We start from the raw sequence: 19,699 nt of genomic DNA on the forward strand, positions 1-19,699 counted from the left end.
AGAGCCATAACAAAGTGTTAGAGGCCAGTGAGTGGATGTACAGGTGGGAGGAAGGGATGATGGACACATGGGTGAGATGAGTGGGTAGAGGGCATGAATGCATGGAGTGAATGGTTGATAGACATGGATAAACTATTTACAATTTATAAAGCAGATAAAGATTAACATGTATTTCTTACAAAGCAATAACAAAAGCCTATAGGTAGGTGAATTGGATAGACAAATGAGGTGATGGATGGATGGATGGATGGATGGATGGATGGATGGATGGATGGATGGATGGATGAAAATGGGATGAATGAGTTGGATAGATAGGCAAATAGGTGAATGATGGACAAGGGTGAATATATGGATCAATGCACAGATAAATTGATGAGTGAAAGGTAAATGGATGAATAAAAATATTTACAATGGCCGGGCAGTGGTGGTGCATGCCTTTAATCCCACCCAGCACTTGGGCAGCAGAGCCAGGAGGATCTCTGTGAGTTCGAGGCCAGCCTGGGCTACCAAGTGAGTTCCAGGAAAGGTGCAAAGCTACACAGAGAAACCCTGTCTCGGGGGGGGGGGGGGGGGGATTACAATGTATATGCCCTACAAAGCAATAGCAAATCAAATGTATAATACTCAGAAGAGAACGCTGCTTCTGTTCTCTCCTGGGTCACATTTGTCCCACAGGCATCTCCAACTGCCTTCCAGAGCGTCCCTCTCCCCTGCAGGCTGCTGCCCTTCTGCGTGTGGCTTGTGCCCCTCCACTGGAGATGCATTACCTCCCTTCACTGCAGGAACAGGGTCCTCTTGCCTCTGCCGCCCTCCTGTCTAATCTCATCAGCCCCTTGTCCACAGCTCTCCTCGGGCCTCACTTCTCAGCTCCACAGTTACCACCATAACCCGGGCTCTTTCCTCACCCAGCGTCACTTCTAGAGCATGTCAGTGTGTCTCTCTGCTGCCATGTTCTCCCTAGATGAGTCTGCCTTCCAAGAGTCTGCTAAAAGTGTGTAAAACATAGTCCTGTTCCGAGCCACCCTTGTTTAAGATCCTCCCCTTGCTTGCTCTCCTGCCTCCAAGGACAAGATCACAGTGCACTGGCCTTAACAGCTCCATCCCATGCCAAAGCTATTCCCCCAGAGAACCCATGCCCTTCCACACCTGTGTGTTCTAATCCCAGCTCAGGCTATGCTCAGGGCCACCCCCCTCCTCACTTAGCATGGGGTCTATGGAGAGAATTCAAGGAGATCTGAATCTGGACCCACAAGTGGTACATCTTTATGATTGTCAGTGTGTGGTGTAGCGACTTCCTCCCACTGTGAAGGAGTCGACAAAGCAGGCTAATTTCAGATGTGGCGCCCTGTCTGTCAACACTAATGCTGTTTTCACATCACATTCAGTTATCACAGACACTTCTGGTGCTCAGCACTATAATGATCTGCCACTAGTGTTGCTTAGCGTCCCACTAAAGGACACCTTGCTATAGCACAACTTTGAGTTTCTTTTAACATTATATTGACTGTTCTTGGAAGTAAATGTCATTCTTAGTAAATGTATATATTTAAGACATTTCGGGGCTGATGCTGGGGCTCAGTGGGTAGCAGAGTACATGCCTAACCTGTACGGAGTTGGTTCGACTCCCCTATTGTGTAAATTGTACATGTAGTACATGCATTTAATCCTAGCACACAGTTCAAGGTCATCCTCACCTCCCTAAGAAGTTAGCCTGTCTTTACATTAGTTTTTAAAAATCATGTTTGAATGAGATGTGGCATTGCAGTTGTGAGCTCAAGGCCTGTAGTTACAGATATGTAGCACCAAACCCAACTTGCCGTATTAGAACCCAATTTGTCTAATATTTTGCATGGTATAAATCAGACATAAAAAAATTACCTATCTCAAGCCCAGCAGTGGTAGTTCACGCCTTTAATCCCAGCACTCGGGGAGCCAGAACTCTGTGAGTTCAAGGCCAGCCTGCTCTACGAAGTGGATTCCAGGACAACCTGGTCTACACAAAGAAACCCTGTCTTGAAAAATTCAAAAAAGAAAAGGGGGCAGAGTAAGAAGAATAATTACAGGTCTCTAACTTCTGCCTATACTTTCACTCTGTCAACCTAAATATTTTTTTTTTTTTTTTTTAGGTGGGGGAGGGTTGAGACAGGGTTTCTCTGTGTAGTTTTGGTGCCTGTCCTGGATCTCACTCTGTAGACCAGGCTGGCCTCGAACTCACAGAGATCCGCCTGCCTCTGCCTCCTGAGTCCTAGGATTAAAGACTTGTGCCACCATAGCCGGCACTGCCTAAATCTTTATCCTGAGAAGTTGCATACACTCTTTAATTTCCATGTCTGTACACTGTCTTACTGGCTCCACTGGGCTTTGTTGTTGTTTTTATGCCTTTACTATTTGCTCACCTAATTTTTACAGTATGCCCCTGTCATTTTATCAAGTGTTATAAATTAACTCATGCAGTGAATTTAGCCTTATTTATATTTAATGCACCTGCAGATATAGAATGTCATCATTGTTCTTTCTCTGTACCAGCATTTTGTAATTTGATTTTTGTAGATGGAACATAAGCCTCAGTGTTTTAATTCCCCCATGTTTAATAATTATATCCCAATTGTAGATCATTTATTTCATTTTCCAGATGTTTACAGTTGGCATATGGGAGTTTATTTTCTTGTCTTTAAAACAACAAACAAACAAAACAGAGCTTTGCTAGACTCAATTGCTTGGCAACCATATTACCCATAGGTAGTGACTTTTTCAAACCTTTTGCAACAACAGGAACAGGAGATACTTTGTTTTGAAACAGGTGTCATGTAGCCCAGGTTAGACTCTAACTTGCTGTATAGCTGAGAATGACCTTGATGTCTGACTCCCGGTAACTTCCTGGTGTATTTCAGAAAGAGTTACAGCATTACCTCAGCATCTGAGTGATCAGGTCTTCTCTTACTGAGCTCACTTTCAGTGAGTCCATCTGAGACCTTTGAAAAGTGGTGTGTTTCAGTGTTCTACCCTGCCATACAGCATGGTAATCACAGGCTATGTCCCGATAGCAGCAAATTATACATTACCGTGGCTTCCATTGCACCTTGTGTTTTCTCGTGCCTGATAAATAACACTGACAAATAAATAACATTGAGACCCACCTTTTCTAGAACATTCGTTCTGAACCTGTGGATTCCTACAATGAATTCTCACAAGTTATTTGGATTTTCCAGCTTTTGGGGGGGGGGGGGGGGAGGAGCACTCTTTTGTTTTGAGAAAGGACTACTTGTGTAGTCCAAGCTAGATTCCAGCAAGCTATGTAGCGATGCTGGCCTTGAACACAGATCTGCTTGCCTTCACTTTCTTACGTGGCATTACAGGTGTGCCCTACCACACAAGGCCATTTCCAACCATCTCCTGCTATTTAGCAGAAAAATCACCACCTTTGCATAAAATGTGGGTAGTAGATCCCAGGAGGTGGCCTGCACTCTTATCATTGTATTGTTTTCAACACACCACTTTTTTCTTTCCCTAAACTCAGAAATCGGTCATCTGGCTATCCAGGGTCCTCCTTTGTCTTTTTAAAAATGATTGAAATCAATGTCCTGTCCAGAGCAGCAGTGACATTGTAGAGAGATGATCAAAAGCATTCAATCCCAAGAACCTGGGTAAGGGTGGAAGGAGAAAACTGACTCCTGGAAGTCTTCTGACCTCCATATGCAATGGTATGGCATGCCATGCACATGCACACACACTATAATAAGTGACAATTGAAACTTAAAAAGTGCTTCCTTTAAGAAAGGAATAAGGGTTTGTACAAAAAGCTCTGTCATTTAACAACCTGACGGCCAGGCCGTTTCCCTGCACACGGTACTTTATTGTCTGGGTGTTTTTTACAAGCACAGAACTGCTACAATGCCCTGATTTACTGTTTGCTTGACTCCAAGGGAAAACTTTATATTGCAATTAACCTTTCTATTTTTTCCTTCCATCGGAGTATTGTGGACTTCCTCTGTGGTATTTTAGTGATTAGACAGGATGGAGGGCATCCTTAAAGATATGAGGCCAAATCCGATGAGGTCAGACTGAAGGGAAAGGATGGTCTGCGTGGGGCCAGCAAGTCTGGCCCCGGCCAAACTGTTTGTCTGACACTTCACAAGTAGAAAGGGAGCCTCTGAATTATTCATTTTTAAGTTACCCTAAAAAGCCACGTGTGCAATGATGCCCCAGTGCAGACTTTCAGTAGCAGCTAGAGGAGAAGGAAGGAGTTGTCTTTTCCCGCAAATGCCCTGCAGCCTTCCAGACTGGCTTGTGCAGTTCTGCTTCCCAGGCCTTCACCTCGGGGTGAAGAACTCCAGCACATAACTGAGTGCAGGGCCGTGGGGGGGCTGTGGGGAAGCAAAGCCATGGGTGAGCCAAGTATGGAATTTTTAGACTCATGAAAGGCGGCTGGGAGGAGGAGCCAAGAAGGAGACTGGGCAGAGGTGTGGGGGCAGGGGGCAGGGGCCTGAGAGTGATAACCAGTTGTCTTTGTTGTTGTTTGGTTTTTCTTAGCTTCTGCCACTCACCCTGTTCTCACCATAGTACTTAGGGGGGAAGGAGGTAATTAGAGGGCCCTTGCATCTTGGAGTAAGAGCAGTGTTCCTCATAAACCCTGTGGCTCCCTGTGCCCCTGTCTGGGTCATCACTGCTCTGCCCTGGGCCTGTTTCCTCACCTGTTTATAGACCAAGGTGGAGGGATGCTTCCTGTACAGTGCAGAAAATGCTCAGGAAGTGGGTACCAGGCCATCAGCCACAGGAATTTTCTCATGAGCTTGGCCTGCACCTGTTGACCCACAGGTTAGTGCCACACAGTAAGGACAGTACTTCCAAATAAAAGACTGGGCTGTGGCACACGCCCTTAGGAGGCAGAGGCAAGTGATCTCTGAGTTTGAATTTAGCCTGGTCTACAGAGCTAGTTCTAGTATAGCCTAGGCTACATAAAGAAACTGTGCCTTGAAAAAAAAAAAAAAAGTGCTTCATGAGCAGCTACAAACCACACAATGGGAGTACTTAGACTGGGCTAGCAGCAACGTCACTGCTTGGAAGCCTCACCAAAGCAAAGGACTATACGATGCATATTGAAGGAGCCCTGCTGCAGAATCTAGGCATCTCAGGCGTTGGGCTCCAGAGCTGCAAACTCACAGCAGCAGTGGCTGGGAGGCTGACATGAACCATACAGTTCAAAGGACACAGTGTTGAAGACAGGAAAGACCCACAGAGCGGGAGGCTGCCAGGGAGCCAGGCCATAGGCCAGAGTGTAAGCGGGCACCCGTGGATGTGGGTGTTCTAGCCACAAAGCCTCTTATTTGATCTGTAAGAACCCTTTGTCATCAGAGAGCGGGAGAGACTTAAGCAATTCTTGTGAGACAGCAAGCTAGCTCAGCACCCTCTGCCAAGCCTGATGACCTGAGTTCAAATCCCTAGGACCTACATGATAGAGAACCAACTCCCACAATTGTCCTCCTGCATGTACACACACAATCAAATGTAATAAAAAAGTCTTTAAGTTTTTGTCTATTTCCTGTCTGTGTACACACGTACTGAAGTCTGTATAAGGAGGTCAGCCGACAACATCTGAGAGTTGGTTCTGTTTGCGCCATGTGGATCCTGGGGATGGAACTCAGGTGTCAAAGTTGGCAGCAGATGCTGAGCCAGCTCTCCAGCCTAAGAAAATGGTTTTATAACTTCATCCACTCAAGATGACAAAAGAAACCAAAGGCCACGTCCATGTATAAATGTTTATATAAAAATACTAAATAAAGTATTAGCGAACAGACCTAAGAGCTCATCAAACACCTGATATACCACAGCCAAATGGGGAACAAGTGACAGACGGTGTAATTTACCATATTCTCGGGTCAGAGGAGAAAATCCATTTCATTAGCTACATAAATGCTTAAGAGGTACTTAAAGGAATCAATACCCATCTTTTATTAGAAAGTCATAATAAAGTACGAGATGGATATTTTATTAACAAAATCTACACATATATATAAAGCAAAAACAAAACAAAAGGCAGCCATGTGGTGACTTGTGAAAGGGTTAGTCGGTCCACACTTGAAATCCACACCAAGCAAGGACCCCCCGTTGTCTTAGTTAGGGTCGCTACTGATGTGATGAGACATCGTGACCATAAGCAACTTGGGGAGGAAAGGCCTTATTTAGCTTATATGTCCTGAATCACAGTCCACTGACAGAAGCCGAGGCAGGAGCTGAGGCAGAGGCCATGGAGCGGTGCTGCTCACTGGCTTGCTCCTCATGGTTTGCTCAGCCTGGTATCTTGTAGAACCCAGGACCACCAGCCCAGGGATGGCACCACCACAATGGATTACTCCCACACACACGTCACTAATAAAGAAAATGCCATTCAGGCTTGTTTATAGCCAGATCCTACAGAGGCAATATTTCAATTGAGACTCCCTCCCCTCAGATGACTGTAGCTTAAGTTAAAAAAAAAAAAAAATTCGTCAGCATCGTGTATGGAATGTTATGGTTCTCCCCTCGTGTGTGTGGGAGTAATCCTAATAATACACTTGAATGTTTACAAGAGACCAGATTCCAACCACCTTTTGTTTTTTTGAGATAGGCTCTCCCTTTTTCTTGGAGCTTGCCACTTGAGCTAAGCTAGATGGACAGTATGTCCCAGGATCTGCCTGTCTCTGCCTCTTCATTGATAGGATTACAAGCACCTGCTACCATGTCCCGCCTTTGTTATGTGGGTTCTGAGGATCCCACTCAGGGCCTCAGGCGTGCAAGGCAAGCACTGTACCCTCCAAGCCATCTTCCCAGCCCCGTTTTCCCAGATAAGGAAGGGTGGGACGTTACAGTGACACCAGAAGTTTCTTTGCTCTCCTCGTGTGCCGGCAAGGGCTTAGGATACTGTGAAAGGCCACAGGAGCCATGAAAAGGCTGCCACCGAATTAACCAGGCCACCCTATGTATCTGCAAGGTAGCACCTCCTCTGTCAGCTAACTCCTTGTTGGGACTCAGCCCCGCCCCACCTCCTGATTGACATCCTGATTGACTTATGAAGCTTATTAATTTTCTTGTGACAAAATATCTGACCAAGGTGAGTTGCATCCTCAGTCAGAGAGCAGAGAGAGCATGGCTGCTGGCTCTCTCCTTTTCCTTCAGTCCAGATCCCAGCCCATGGGATGGTCTTGCTCATATTCTTCCTGCCTCACTTATCCTAAACTCAACGGCCCCTCACAGACACACCAGAGGCCTTTCTCCCAAGTGCTTCCGGACCTTGTTAACTGACAGTATCAACCACCGCAAGCTGCTTTCCTACTGCAGACTGCCCTGCCCTTCCCAGATAGATCTTCTCTTCTCTCTGTGCCAGGCTGAAGAGGGGACCTCCACCCTTTTCGGGGACGACAGCCCCCATCACAGCTCGCCTTTCTGCAGAGCCATGCACCCCTTGCTGAACTTGGACTCAAGTCCTGGCCTGCCTATCTTGCATGTCTCAAATTTTTTAAATGACAAAATGATAGTAATAATAATTAGGGGCTAGTGAGATGGCTCAGCAGGTAAAGGTGCTTGCTGCAAGCCTGACTGCCTGAGTTTGATCCCTGGGACCCACACAGTGAGAGAACAGACCCCTGCAATTTGTCCTCTGCCTTTGACATGCATACCCATACACATACATACATATAAAGATAAACATATATAAACAATAATTAAAGTAAAATTCTGTAGTGTTTGCAGAGAATGTTCTCCAAGTCACCATACATAATTTTTAATAGGTAATATGATTATGCTCTGTAAAGTAGTTTTTACACTATATTGCTTATCAAATGAGGACCAAACTTGAGACCCACTTGAGATTGATAAAGACATGGAACATCTGTGCAGCAGTTTGCCGAATCTGCAGAAGTTGAACCTAAAGACATGGAGGACTGAGCACACTGTTTTCCTGGCGTCACTGATGGCTAAGACGATGAAATATGCAGCAGCCTGGCGCTGGGCCGGATGTTGCTAGCACTCAGGAGGTTTGTGCGAAAGGAAATACACGGTGTCTGGCATGGGTATAATTTCCTTTCCATCAACCTTGACTGTGTCCTTTGAAGTTTGTCATAAAAATGGTATGTTAGCCCAGAGAATACCCTGAAATGATGTGCGGGGAAACAACTGAGTGAACCATATATATTCTGGCCCTGATGAAATGACCCCATGCTGAAGTCAGGGAAGAGCATAAAGCAGTGCAGGTTAATAGACAGTGGCTGCGGTGTTGTCGGTTCATGAAAAGGTGAGAGGAGGAGGTTTTGTGATAAATTGTGCTGAGCAAACAGTCTGTTGTATTATAGACTTTGAAATATAACAGATTTTAGACAAATGTCAATCTCACAATCTTCAGGAACTCTGAAATGAGAAGGATGGCCAGGCATGATGGCACACACATGTGATCCTAGCACTCAGGAGGTAGTCAGGAGCATTGCAGCCTCTTGGGCCATGAGACCCTGTCTCAAAACAAATAAAAAAAATTAGTACCTTTTACAGTCAGATACGATTATGCACACTTGTAACCCCCTGCAATCCTGGGACGACATAATGAGTACTAGGCCAGGAAGGGCTATAGTGCAGCACTCACCTTTTTAAAAGGCGTGGGCGGGGGGGGGGGGGGGGGGGGAGAACAAACCCTCTTAAGGTTAATTATCATGCTATGAAACTCATGCAGTTTACCATGTCCTGGACATTTCCACTGTTCTTACTAAGGACAGGTGGTCTGGGAGGCTGGATTGGGTTGGCAGATGAGGTGCAGCAGTACACTTGAGAAGCTGTGTCCTAGTTTGCTCTTCTTATGCTGCAACGAAACACTCGCTACCCAAAAGCAGATCGGGAGGAAAGGGTCCATTGCTGAGGGACATCAAGGCAAGAACTGAAAAAGAGAACATGAAAGGAACCCAGCCAGCTTCCTTATCTATACAAGCCAGGATCACCTGGGCGGAGTACCACTCACAGTGGGCTGGACCCTCCACATCAGTTATTAATCAAGAAAATACTCACTTTAATTATTTAAATGATTAAAATCATTAATTATTAATCAAGCCCTATAGGCTTCCCTATAGGCCAGTTCCTCAATTGAAGTTCCCTTTCCCAGGTGATTGGTTTGTGTCTAGTTGACAAGTAACCAGCACAGGGTGGGTCATCAAAACTCAGGGGAACAGTGTTTCAAGGTAAGACATACTGGGCTGGTCAGGCTGTGCTTCACATCCTCTAAAACTCAAGATTGCCTAGAAACTCCCAGCTAGAGCTGCCCAGCATGGTGGAGCAGACCTGCCATCCAAGCAGGAGACCCTGCCTGAAGTAATTTACTTGTAACTGGTTATATTCTCTTTGACTTACAGAAATGGGGTTCCAAGTTTTCCTCCTAAAAGCAAGAGAAGGCTTATGTATAGTCTTTTAAAGTAATCCTCTATGGAGGGGTACTGGGTTAGAGATTGTAGCTCATTTGGTGCTCTTGTCCAGCATAACACCAAACACTGGGCTCCATTCCCAGCACTACATAACTGAATATTATGGCACACTCTTGTGACTTCAGCACTCGGGAGGTGGAGGCAGGAGGATTAGAAGTTCAAAGTTATCTTCAGCCATATAGTAAGTTTGAGGCCAGACTGGAATATATCAGATCCTGTAACAGAAATGTAATATTAATCATAATAATAGATGAGGTGGTGGCGCACACCTGTAATCCTAACAATCAGGGGGCAGAGTCAGGCAGATCTCTGGGAGGCCAGCCTGATCTACAGAGGGAGTTCCAGGACAGCCAGAGCCGTTACACAGAGAAAGCCTGTCTCGAAAAATCAAAATAATAATAATAACAATAGTAGTAGTAGTAATGTAGACTTTGGGATGAGCCTTGTTCCCTCGCTGTCTCCTGTTGTTTCTGGGAATGGTAGCCTCTCTGGGTCTGGGTGTCAGCACAGTCCTAAGGTTGGAGTAACCGCCCTATCATAGCAGGGCAGTGTTGTGGGTCTGGGTGTCAGAACAGTCTTAAGGTTGGAGTAACTGCCCTATCATAGCAGGGCAGTGTTGTGGGTCTGGGTGTCAGCACAGTCCTAAGGTTGGAGTAACTGCCCTATCATAGCAGGGCAGTGTTGTGGGTCTCCTCTGAAAGTCCAGGGAACCGTGAGTGCTCTCAGCTCTCATTATCACATTCATTATTTTGCTCAGTTCTGTGGTTGCTTAGCAACCAAAGTTAGACTGACCCACCAGTGGAAAACTTGAAATTCACTTCTAGGGATTGCTTCAAACAGCAGAGAAAGTACCTTCCTGTTTAAATGGGACTAGGTAGCATTTTATTTTGTTTTTCAAAATTGCTTTACCTTTATTTATTTACTTATTTACTTTGTGTATATATGCACACAGTTGCCACGGGCCTGTGTGGAGATCAGAGGACAACTTGTAGAAGTCTTGTCTTTTCTACTATGTGGTTTTCTGGGGATTAAACCACTGAGCCATCTCTAGTCCCAGCTCAAGACCAAAGACTAGGTTTCCATAAAGGATTTGAAATCTTTTATTGCATTTCCTAGATATTAGGAATCCTTGGGGCTCAGCAGTTAAGAATACTGACTACTCTTGCAGAGGACCCAGGTTCAATTCCCAGCATCTACATGGCAGCTCACAACCACCTGTAACTCCGGTTCCATAGAATCCAACACCCTCTTCTGTCTCCTTGGGCACAAAGCACATATATGGTCCATTCACACACACACACACACACACACACACACACACGCTCACGCTCACGCTCACGAATACAGGCGTGCATGCAAAACATCATGCACATAAAATAAATTTTAAAAAAGAATTCTAATGAACATTTTTGAGAGTTTCACCATGTAGCCTAGGCTGGACTCAAACTCATCATCCAGCCTCATCTTTTTCAGTGCTGGAAGTACAGATGTTCTCCACAATGCCTCCTACACCATTCACTGTTGAAGAAACACAGAGCCCCAAACCATCATCCCGAATCTAAGTTCCGCTTCCCCATCCCAAGCCCCTGCCGTAGGTGAGCCTTTGGCAGCCTCACCAGGCCCAGTTTTATGGATGGTGAGGATTGAACTGAGGGCTTCATACCAGGCAAGCTCTCTACCAATTGAGCCACATCCAAAGACCCGTGTTTTACTATTTTTTGGCTCTATCTGCCCAACAGAGGGGCTGGGGTTAAGAGGGGTTCTTAATCCTCTCCAGACACATGAATCTCAACAAAGTGAATGGAGAGCCTGGTTTGGTGATACACACCTGTAATTCTAGCACTTGAGGGGTAGGGGCAGGAGTTCAGAGTCAGCCTTGACTACACAGGCAGTTTGAGATCAGCCTTGGCTAATGGAGACCCTCTCTCAGGATAAGCTAGTTAGTTAATTAAGGTCTGATGAGGTGCTCAGTGGGTGAAATTGCTTTTTGTTTATGCCTTAGGGTCTCAGTGTGATCCTAGGAGCTCACAGTAGAAGAGGAGAACCATATCTGAAAGTTATCCTTGGCACTCTGGCAGGGGAATACACATAATAATAATAATAATAATAATAATAGTAATAATAATAAGTGAACAGTGAATACAGCTGTCAGGCATGCTGCCTATGGCATGTCCACCTTGTCCCTTTGGCCACTGTGACCCCTTACAGGTTGGTCTGGTTCTCCCCTCCCTTGGTCACTTCACTGCACCTGCCTAAGCGATGACTAACCTCTCCCTCTTGCCTTCCCAGAGCTGATGAGATGGAGATGATCATGACTGACCTCGAACGAGCCAACCAGGTAAGAGTTCAGACCTTCAACATAAAACACCACAGCCCGCCCATTCCACTATCTTGGGAGACGCCTCACTCCAGATGGGTGATCATCGTGGATCCGTTTCCACGGTGTCATGAGAAGTTAGAATTACATCCGCAGCACTATTCCTTGCAGAATCTCAGGTTCAACCCCAGTGTCTGAGACACAGATGCCTAAGGGTACTTGTTTTTCTGATCCCGACTCCAGGGCATCCATTCCAGAATAGCCATGAATGAGGCCCAACACAAGATCACAAACTTATTAAAACATTGTGAGATTGACTGATAGTTTGATTTGTAGTTGTGCAGTTCCCAAGTGTGAACATTAACGATGACAATTCATCCCGATGCCCGAAGGTTGAGCATGTCTGATGCCTTGTCCTCGGGCATCCACTGTACTATAGAATAATTGTCATCTCATTCTAGTAGGTTCCAACTACTTGCTCTAGTGGAGCTCCCAGTGGACAGCTCCCCTCAGCTGACAGCCAGTTATCAGACACACCTTTCAGGAAATACACAGCACAGTATCACCACAGAAGAGTCACATAGTATCAGATGATTCCAAGCATTCAACTATCCATAAACCTTCTTCCACAGGCTCTACAGGGCAGTAAAACATTTTACTTTCACATCTGGTGCTCCTGGCCTCAAATTAGCCTTAGAACTGAGAAAGACCTTGCACCTCTGATTCTCATGTTTCTAACTTCCACGTGCTAGAATGGCAAGTGTGCCCCACCACCACTGGTTAATTCCGGACTAGAGATCAAACCCAGGGTTTCAAGAATGCTAGGCAAGCACTCTGCCAACTAACTAAGCTGCACTCCAGGCCGGTCACCATGGACTCTTTACTTGGGGGAGAAACAGGGCAGAAATGGTGTTTCTGGGTCCAGAAGGACACGGCCTGTGGCCCCTGTCCACTCAACTTTACAGCTAGGTAGCCATAGCACTGGCAAGCTTTGAAACTTGCTTTGGATCACCCCACCCAGTGAGTTCAAGCCTCTCTGTGGAATGAAAAGCCTCCCAGAATCCCTGCAGTCCCTACTTACCCCTGAAGCAAGGGGGAGCTTATTGAACACCTGTGTTTCATAGGCACGGGTCCCTCGGACTCCCCAGCATTCAGGGAAAAGCACTGTCTATTTTTTCCCTGGTAAAATTCACCTGAAGCCTAAGCAGGCAAACCTGAATAGGAAGGAAGGATGGAATGTGTGGCTATTATTCCCTTAGGAGAACTGGGTCCGGGGCAGTGGTTGGTGCTTGGGCCTTTCCTAAGGTCCTTGGCCAGGCTAGAGGAGGCTTTCTGCAGCAAATGAGGTCTCCTGGGTAGTCTCAGCCACCCTAGTATTAGTCAGAATGGTTGTCCATTCTGTAACGTTCCATATGCAGTCCACCTAAGCACACTACCCCATCACTTTAGCTGCCCAGCCCCCAACTGAGGTCCACATGATTAGGACTCTTCTTTTAGAAATAGGGAAACCCAATCAGTGCCTGGTCCATCACTGAGCTGGGACAAGAAACCCCAGCGTCTTACTTAAGGTTGTCTTGGCACCCTGGGGCATGGTTTGTTTCTCCTTTGGTTTGGGAGCTTTTGTTTGGTTTGGTTTTAGGGGCATTGTTTTGCTTTTGTTTGGTTTGACTAGTGTGAACTTTGAAGATGACAGCATTGTGTTGCAATATAAAAAGGGTAGGTGCTCTTGGTACAGCATCTGAGAAGGGAATATAGAAGAAGAAAGAAAGAGAAATGAAAGTCTACAGGGCAAACACTGGAGTTGGCATTGGAGGAAAGCTAGGCTGTGTGGACAGAAGCTAGAGAGTAGCCTGATGGGAAGGGCCCAGCAGGTTAGGGGAGAGCAGCTTTATCCTGGAGCAGTGGGTATACTGGTAGGATGAAAATCCTGGATTTATATTCAATTAAAAGGGCACTTGGAGCTGGAGAGATAGATAGTCAGCCTTTAAGAGCACATAATGCTCATGCAGAGGACCCAAGTTTGGTTCTTGGCACCTATGCTGGGCAGTTCCTGAGGATCAGGTAGCACCTACACTCACACTTTCACACATACACATCTTGTGGTTGTTTTGTTTCATTTTTCGAGACAGGGTTTCTCTGTGTAACAGCACTAGCTGTTCTGGAACTCGCTTTGTAGACCAGGCTGGCCTTGAACTCAGAGATCTGCCTGCCTGTGCCCCCCTGCACTGGGATTAAAAATAAATCTTTTAAAGGATTGTTAAAAAGAAATAAAGGAATCACTGTAGATAAAGCTACAGTAAGGAATGAGGATGAGAAAGCCAGAAGCCAAGGGAGCAGCAAGCAGCTCTGGTGACAGGACAGGAGAAGCAAGGTAGAGGTGGGCTGAGCAGGAGCAGGGCTGCACACATCCAGAGTGCCATAGGTACCACATACCTGCACCTGGGACCTGCCCGCCCAGGAGGAGCAGTTTGCTAGTTCGTTGACGTTTAGTGTTGGTTTTGCCCTGGGTTTATCCCAGACATTCTACTGAAACCCATAGTGCTGTTTTGCTGCTCTATGGGGATTATGTCTCTACCTCCGGAAACCAGAAAAATGGGCAGTAGCTATTAGTGAAGCAGGAGTGTCTCCTTAACACGTTTGATCAACTTCCAGCACTTCCATTAATAGTTACCATCTTAACTGGAAAAGATTTTGGACTCCCAATATCTCTTGATAGATAAACCCTAGCTTGGTACATCAAAGAGCATGGAGGAGCCATGCTTTCCCTCCCTGTGTGGGCTGGCTGCCAGCTGTACCTCTCCCTGTTTCCTTTACAGAGCAGCTCTGAAATCTTACCCAAAGCCACAGGAGTAGGACCTAGAGGAAGCTATTTAAGCCAAATTGTTCTCCTCCTCTTACCCTGCTGATGCTTATGGAACAAGACAATCATAAAAGACCGCTTGGGCTGGGGATAGAGCTCGCTTGCTTATTTGTGTTTGTTTGTTTGTTTGTTCATTTTTGAGAATTCTCATGGCCCAGGCTAGTCAAATTCACTCTGCATCTGAGGATGACTTTGAGCTCCTGATATTCCTGCCTCCACCTACCAAGTGCTGGGATTACAGACATACACTGCCATGCGGTTCATGCGCTGCTGGGGACCAGACCCCAGGGTTTCTGGCTGCTAGGCAGGCCTCTACCAGCTGAGGTGCATCTCCAAGCCCGGAAAGCACAGCTTAGCTTCCCCAAGGAGAAAGAGCCAAGTGCTGAGAGATGAGATACAGGGTGAGACAGAGCTCACAGCACGCAGCACTCTTCCGCCAAGGTCTTCGTGTGGTCATGGGGCAGGACACCCAAGTCACAATTCTAGACTTGGCAGCTGTTGCCCTCTCTGTCCTGTTTTGTTCTCTATCTCGGAGGCAAACACAACAAGCAAGAGCAGCTGAGGAGCAAGGGTTTTGTTTGACCTTGCAGTCCATCAGGTCCAGAACTGGAGGCAGGAACCTGGAGGCAGGAGCTGATGCACAGGCCATGGAGGAATACTGCTTACTTACCGGCTTATTCCCCATAGCTTGCTCGGCCTGCCGCCTTATAGCTCTCAGGATCACCCGCCTGGGGGGGCACCACCCACAGCGAGCTGGGACCGCTCAGGTCCATCACCATTCAGGAAACTGTCCCACTGGCTTCCTCCAGGCAGTTGGGTGGAGGTTATGTTCTCAACTGTGTCTCCTCCTCAAAGATAACTCTAGCATGTGTCGGGCTGACTGAAAAACAAATAAACTGACCAAAACACCATTCTGGTACCCAGATGTCCCCCATCCATTCTACTGGCCCTTGTACCCTGCTCTTAGCAGGCCTGGGTGAGGATGTCATGCTGACCTCATAGGCCGAGAACTGGCCCACCCCATGTAGCCAGGCCCATGCCCGACTGACTGGGTTTGGCATCCCTTGATTTGGCCCTGTCTTACATCCCTGCCCAGGGCACACAGGAGCACTGTGGCAGCAGTCAGGGGAGAGCAGTTTGCTCGTCCAACTGGCCTGCTGTGGCCAGCAGCACAAGCAGTGACTCTGAAGGAGGCCTCGCCGCAAATGCCCCATCCTCCTGGCACATGAGTTCCTCATCTTCTGCCGGTGGCCCAGGACCTTCTCCAGGTCCTGCAGAACCACTGACAGGGTCACTTCTGGCAGTCTCCCAGGCCTCCGGTTACATGCCAGCCATCACCGTTCACACACTAGGCCGCTCTGCTCCTGCAGGGATTTTCTCATCTCAGGTTTCCCTATACCTATGTTTTAGTGCACGCATACACAGAAAACATAAGCAAATAATCTAGGGCTAAAGGGGCAAAAGACCCCACCACCAACACCAAAAAAACAAGGGAAGTAGCCAGATGTGGTGGCTCACACCTGTAATCCCAGCACTTGGGAGGTGGGTCAGGAATTGAAGACCAGCTTTAGCTCTCTGTATGAGACCCTGTCTCAAAGAAAAAAGAAAAAATGGACAGGGATGTAGCTCAGTTGATAGAGTGCTCACCTATTATACATACACAAAGCTCTGCATTCCATCCCTGGAACACCGTAAACCAGGCAGGAGGATCAGGAGTTCAAGGTCATCTTCAGCTACTTAGTCAGTTTGGGGCAAGCCTGGACCACATAAGACCCTGTCCCCAAAACCAAAGTCATCTCTCTTAGATGAGGAGCATGTAGTGGCCCCAGAGATGGTCTTAATAATTTGACACTGTCACTGCGGTGTGCACACTGGCCGTTGGCTTCTGCAGTCTCACTGTCCATCCCCCACCTCAGCCCCCGCCGATTTGCAGAGTAACTGTGCTCCATGACGGCAGCTGCCACAGGTCAGCGCTGCCCTTGTTCTACCTCGTTCCCTCCTCTGCCTCTTCCTCTGTTCCAGAAACTGTTGCTTCTCAAGCAAAAGCGTGAGGGCAGCAAGTGCCGTCCCCCTGCTGCTCTGGAGCCTGTCCCGTGTCCCCGGCTCTGCAGGGATGAGCCTGTCTGAGAGCTCGTGGAAGCTTTCGGTCCCTCATTGCACCACGCCACGGTCAGCATCCCAACCACAGTCATCCAGGTCGTGGTTTTGTCAAGGTGTATGAGTCTCCAAACAGGGAGCATCGGCCCAGGGCTGCACCCGCGCTGTCTGCCTCAGCTGCGAGGGAAGGCTAAATTTAGTTCTGGCAACCTGGAGACACATTCACCCCAGCTCCTAACTAGTGTCTGTCACCCTGTCCCTTGCTCCTTCCCTGAACTGCCCTGGTTTTTAATTCCGCTGCTCTATAGCTTTTCTCCGCACAGATGTCAAACGCCGGGTTGGCGGCAGGTGATTGCTGTCAGTAGTGCTGATGGTGGGTGCATTTTGCAATAGAAATCCTAAGTAAATATGAAACCAAGAATTTGCACTAAAGTAAGCAAGTTAGGCCACCTTGGAACAGTGATTTCCAACAGAGAAGCTTCACTGATTAGTTTTGGGTTTGTTTTGTTGTTTTCTATTTGTTTTGTTTTGGTTTTGAGACAGGGTCTCATATAGCCCAGGCTGGCCTCAAACTAACTTGCTGTAGTTTAAGGATAGCCGTAAACCCTTGCTCCTCCTGCCTCTACCTCCCAAGTGCTAGGATTACAGGCTTATGCCATCATGCCCAGTTTATTCGGTGATGGGATCAAACCCAGGGCTTCATGCATGCTATACAAGCACTCTACCAACTGAGCCAAACCCCTAGATTTTTTTAAGGTAATACCTATAACTGGCTAAGCAGTCACCCCAGACCTTTGCTTTGTTTTTGTTGTTTGTTTTTGAAACAGGGTTTTACTGTGTAGACCAGGCTAGCTTCAAACTGGCATTAAAGGCATGCACCACCGTGCCCAACCTGATTCTGCTTTGCTTTTTTGAGGCTGAATTTCTGTATGTGACCCAGGCTGGTCTCAACCTCACTATCCTCCTGAACCAGCCTCCCCAGTGTTGAAGTTATAGGTGTTACCCTCCACACCTCTCACCACCGTGAACTTGGGGACTTAATACAAGAGCCAGCCCGAGGCAAACTGCAGGTGGCCAGCTGATATCTCGGTCTGTGGTGTGTAGTACTCTGCCACCGGGCATCTTCACAGGCCTTTAGGACTGATGGTGAACCCAGCACCTGGGCCGTCCCCAGCTCCAAGTGCTCCAGGAGACAGGACCGGTGTAACGTACCACTGTGGTAATGCACCTCTGTGGCAACTGTCAGAACTTCTTCCCTGAGAGATGAAGAAAGTTTTCCTCATCAGAGAGACTAGGAGATTTGTCAAAATACGTGGTACAGAAGAGCTGGGGGAATTGTGTACTTGGAGGTTCACCTCACTAAGTATGGAGGAGTGTGCATTTCAGTTCTGTGTCTTCACTGCCAGAAAAACTAGGAAAAACAGCTGTTGTCCCAACTTCTTATAAGGCTAAAGCAGAAGGATGGCAAGTTCGAGACGAGACTAGATAACTTAGCTTGTAAGAACCTGTCTCAACATAAAAAGGAAAAAGGAAGCAAGGGATCTGTGTCAGAGGAAAAGCCCCTGCCTAGAATCCCTGAGTGAGGGGCTGGGGCATGGCTCAGTGGTAGAGCACCTGCCTAGAATCCCCCAGTGAGGGGCTGGGGTGTGGCTCAGTGGTAGAGCACCTGCCTAGAATCCCCCAGTGAGGGGCTGGGGTGTGGCTCAGTGGTGGAGTACCTGCCTAGAATCTCCCAGTGAGGGGCTGGGGTGTGGCTCAGTGGTACAGCACCTGCCTAGAGTCCCCCAGTGAGGGGCTAGGGTGTGGCTCAGTGATAGAGCACCTGCCTAGAGTCCCCCAGTGAGGGGCTGGGGTGTGGCTCAGCAGTAGAAATCTTACCTACAATCCCTCAGTGAAGAGGCAGGGATGGGTCTCCTTGGCAGACCACCTGCCTGGAATCTCCCACTGAAAGGCTGAGAACAGAAGAACTCATTGGATAGTCAGCATGAAGCGGACGTGTCTCCCCACTTTTGTCATGACACCTTTTCCTGGCAGGTGTTCTGCAGTCCCTTTGGGTCTAGACTCCTGTTGGTTCTCCATTCTGTCTAGAGCAGAGATGTGTCAGCAAATACTTGGGCACAGATGGGCCAGATTCCAAGCCATTCCCCAAGCTCTCCAAGAAACAGGGCAGTCGGCTTCCAGCCCCGCCCTGGGCAGATAAACTGTCCCTAGAGTCTGGCTTCTTTGTATGCGGGCTCGCCACTGCCACCACCAAGGCACTTTAGCTACCCAGCCCGTCAGTGTACAAACAGATTAGCCAGCACACACCAGGGCAGGCTAACACATGGTTTCGGCATCTTTGTGACTTCTCTCTTGGTAATTGGGGGGGGGGGGGGGGGAGGTTTCTGCTCAGCCAGGCTTTCCTTGTTAACCTTTCCTGTTTTATTCTGTAGGCAACTCTTTACTTTGTTTTTTTGAGACAAGATTTCCCAGTATAGTTCCGGCTGGGCTTGAACTCACTGTGTAACTCAGGTGGCATTCAACTCAGTGTGTTGCCAGGCTTCCTTAAAACCCACTGTGCAGCCCACGCTGTCCTCAAACTCAGACTCCTCCTGCCTTGCCTCCCTCGTTAACTTTTTATGATGACAGAATATAACTTTCCGAGGGTACAGAGCTATCATTAGCTGCCATTGCCCACCTGGCTTAGTTTTGTCTCAGTCATAACAGTAAGACCTGGATAAGCCTGATGAAAAACTACTCCCATGGTAAACTTCAGGTGTCTGAGTAGGCACAATGTTCCCATTCTACAGATGAGTATGTAGAGGCCCAGGAGCATAGGTAGCTGTCCCTGCTGCCTCTCTTCCCAGATGGCCTCTTAAGTGGTAGGTACTAGAGTGGCTCGCCTCTTTATCCAATGGCAAGTCAGTTTGCAGCAGCCATGGCTTCCTCATCCAGGGTCCTCAACAAGTCTACAAAAGGTTCCAGCCACTTCTGTTAAAGCTCCCAGCACAA

General features: G+C 47.5%; 1 protein-coding gene across 8 annotated transcripts in view; it reads left to right on the forward strand.

Annotated features, from left to right (window-relative positions):
* The window catches only part of Cux1 (cut like homeobox 1), a 331,979-nt gene that overhangs the window by 221,397 nt on the left and 90,883 nt on the right, over positions 1-19,699 (forward strand). For all 8 annotated transcript variants that reach the window (XM_036172586.1, XM_036172588.1, XM_036172587.1 and 5 more), the window contains exon 9: positions 11,724-11,772. In XM_036172586.1, the coding sequence (XP_036028479.1) occupies positions 11,724-11,772 (49 nt within the window). The remainder of the gene's footprint in view (positions 1-11,723; positions 11,773-19,699) is intronic.

This window comes from Onychomys torridus, chromosome 22, assembly GCF_903995425.1.
Source record: "Onychomys torridus chromosome 22, mOncTor1.1, whole genome shotgun sequence".
NCBI classification, from domain to species: Eukaryota; Metazoa; Chordata; class Mammalia; order Rodentia; family Cricetidae; genus Onychomys; species Onychomys torridus.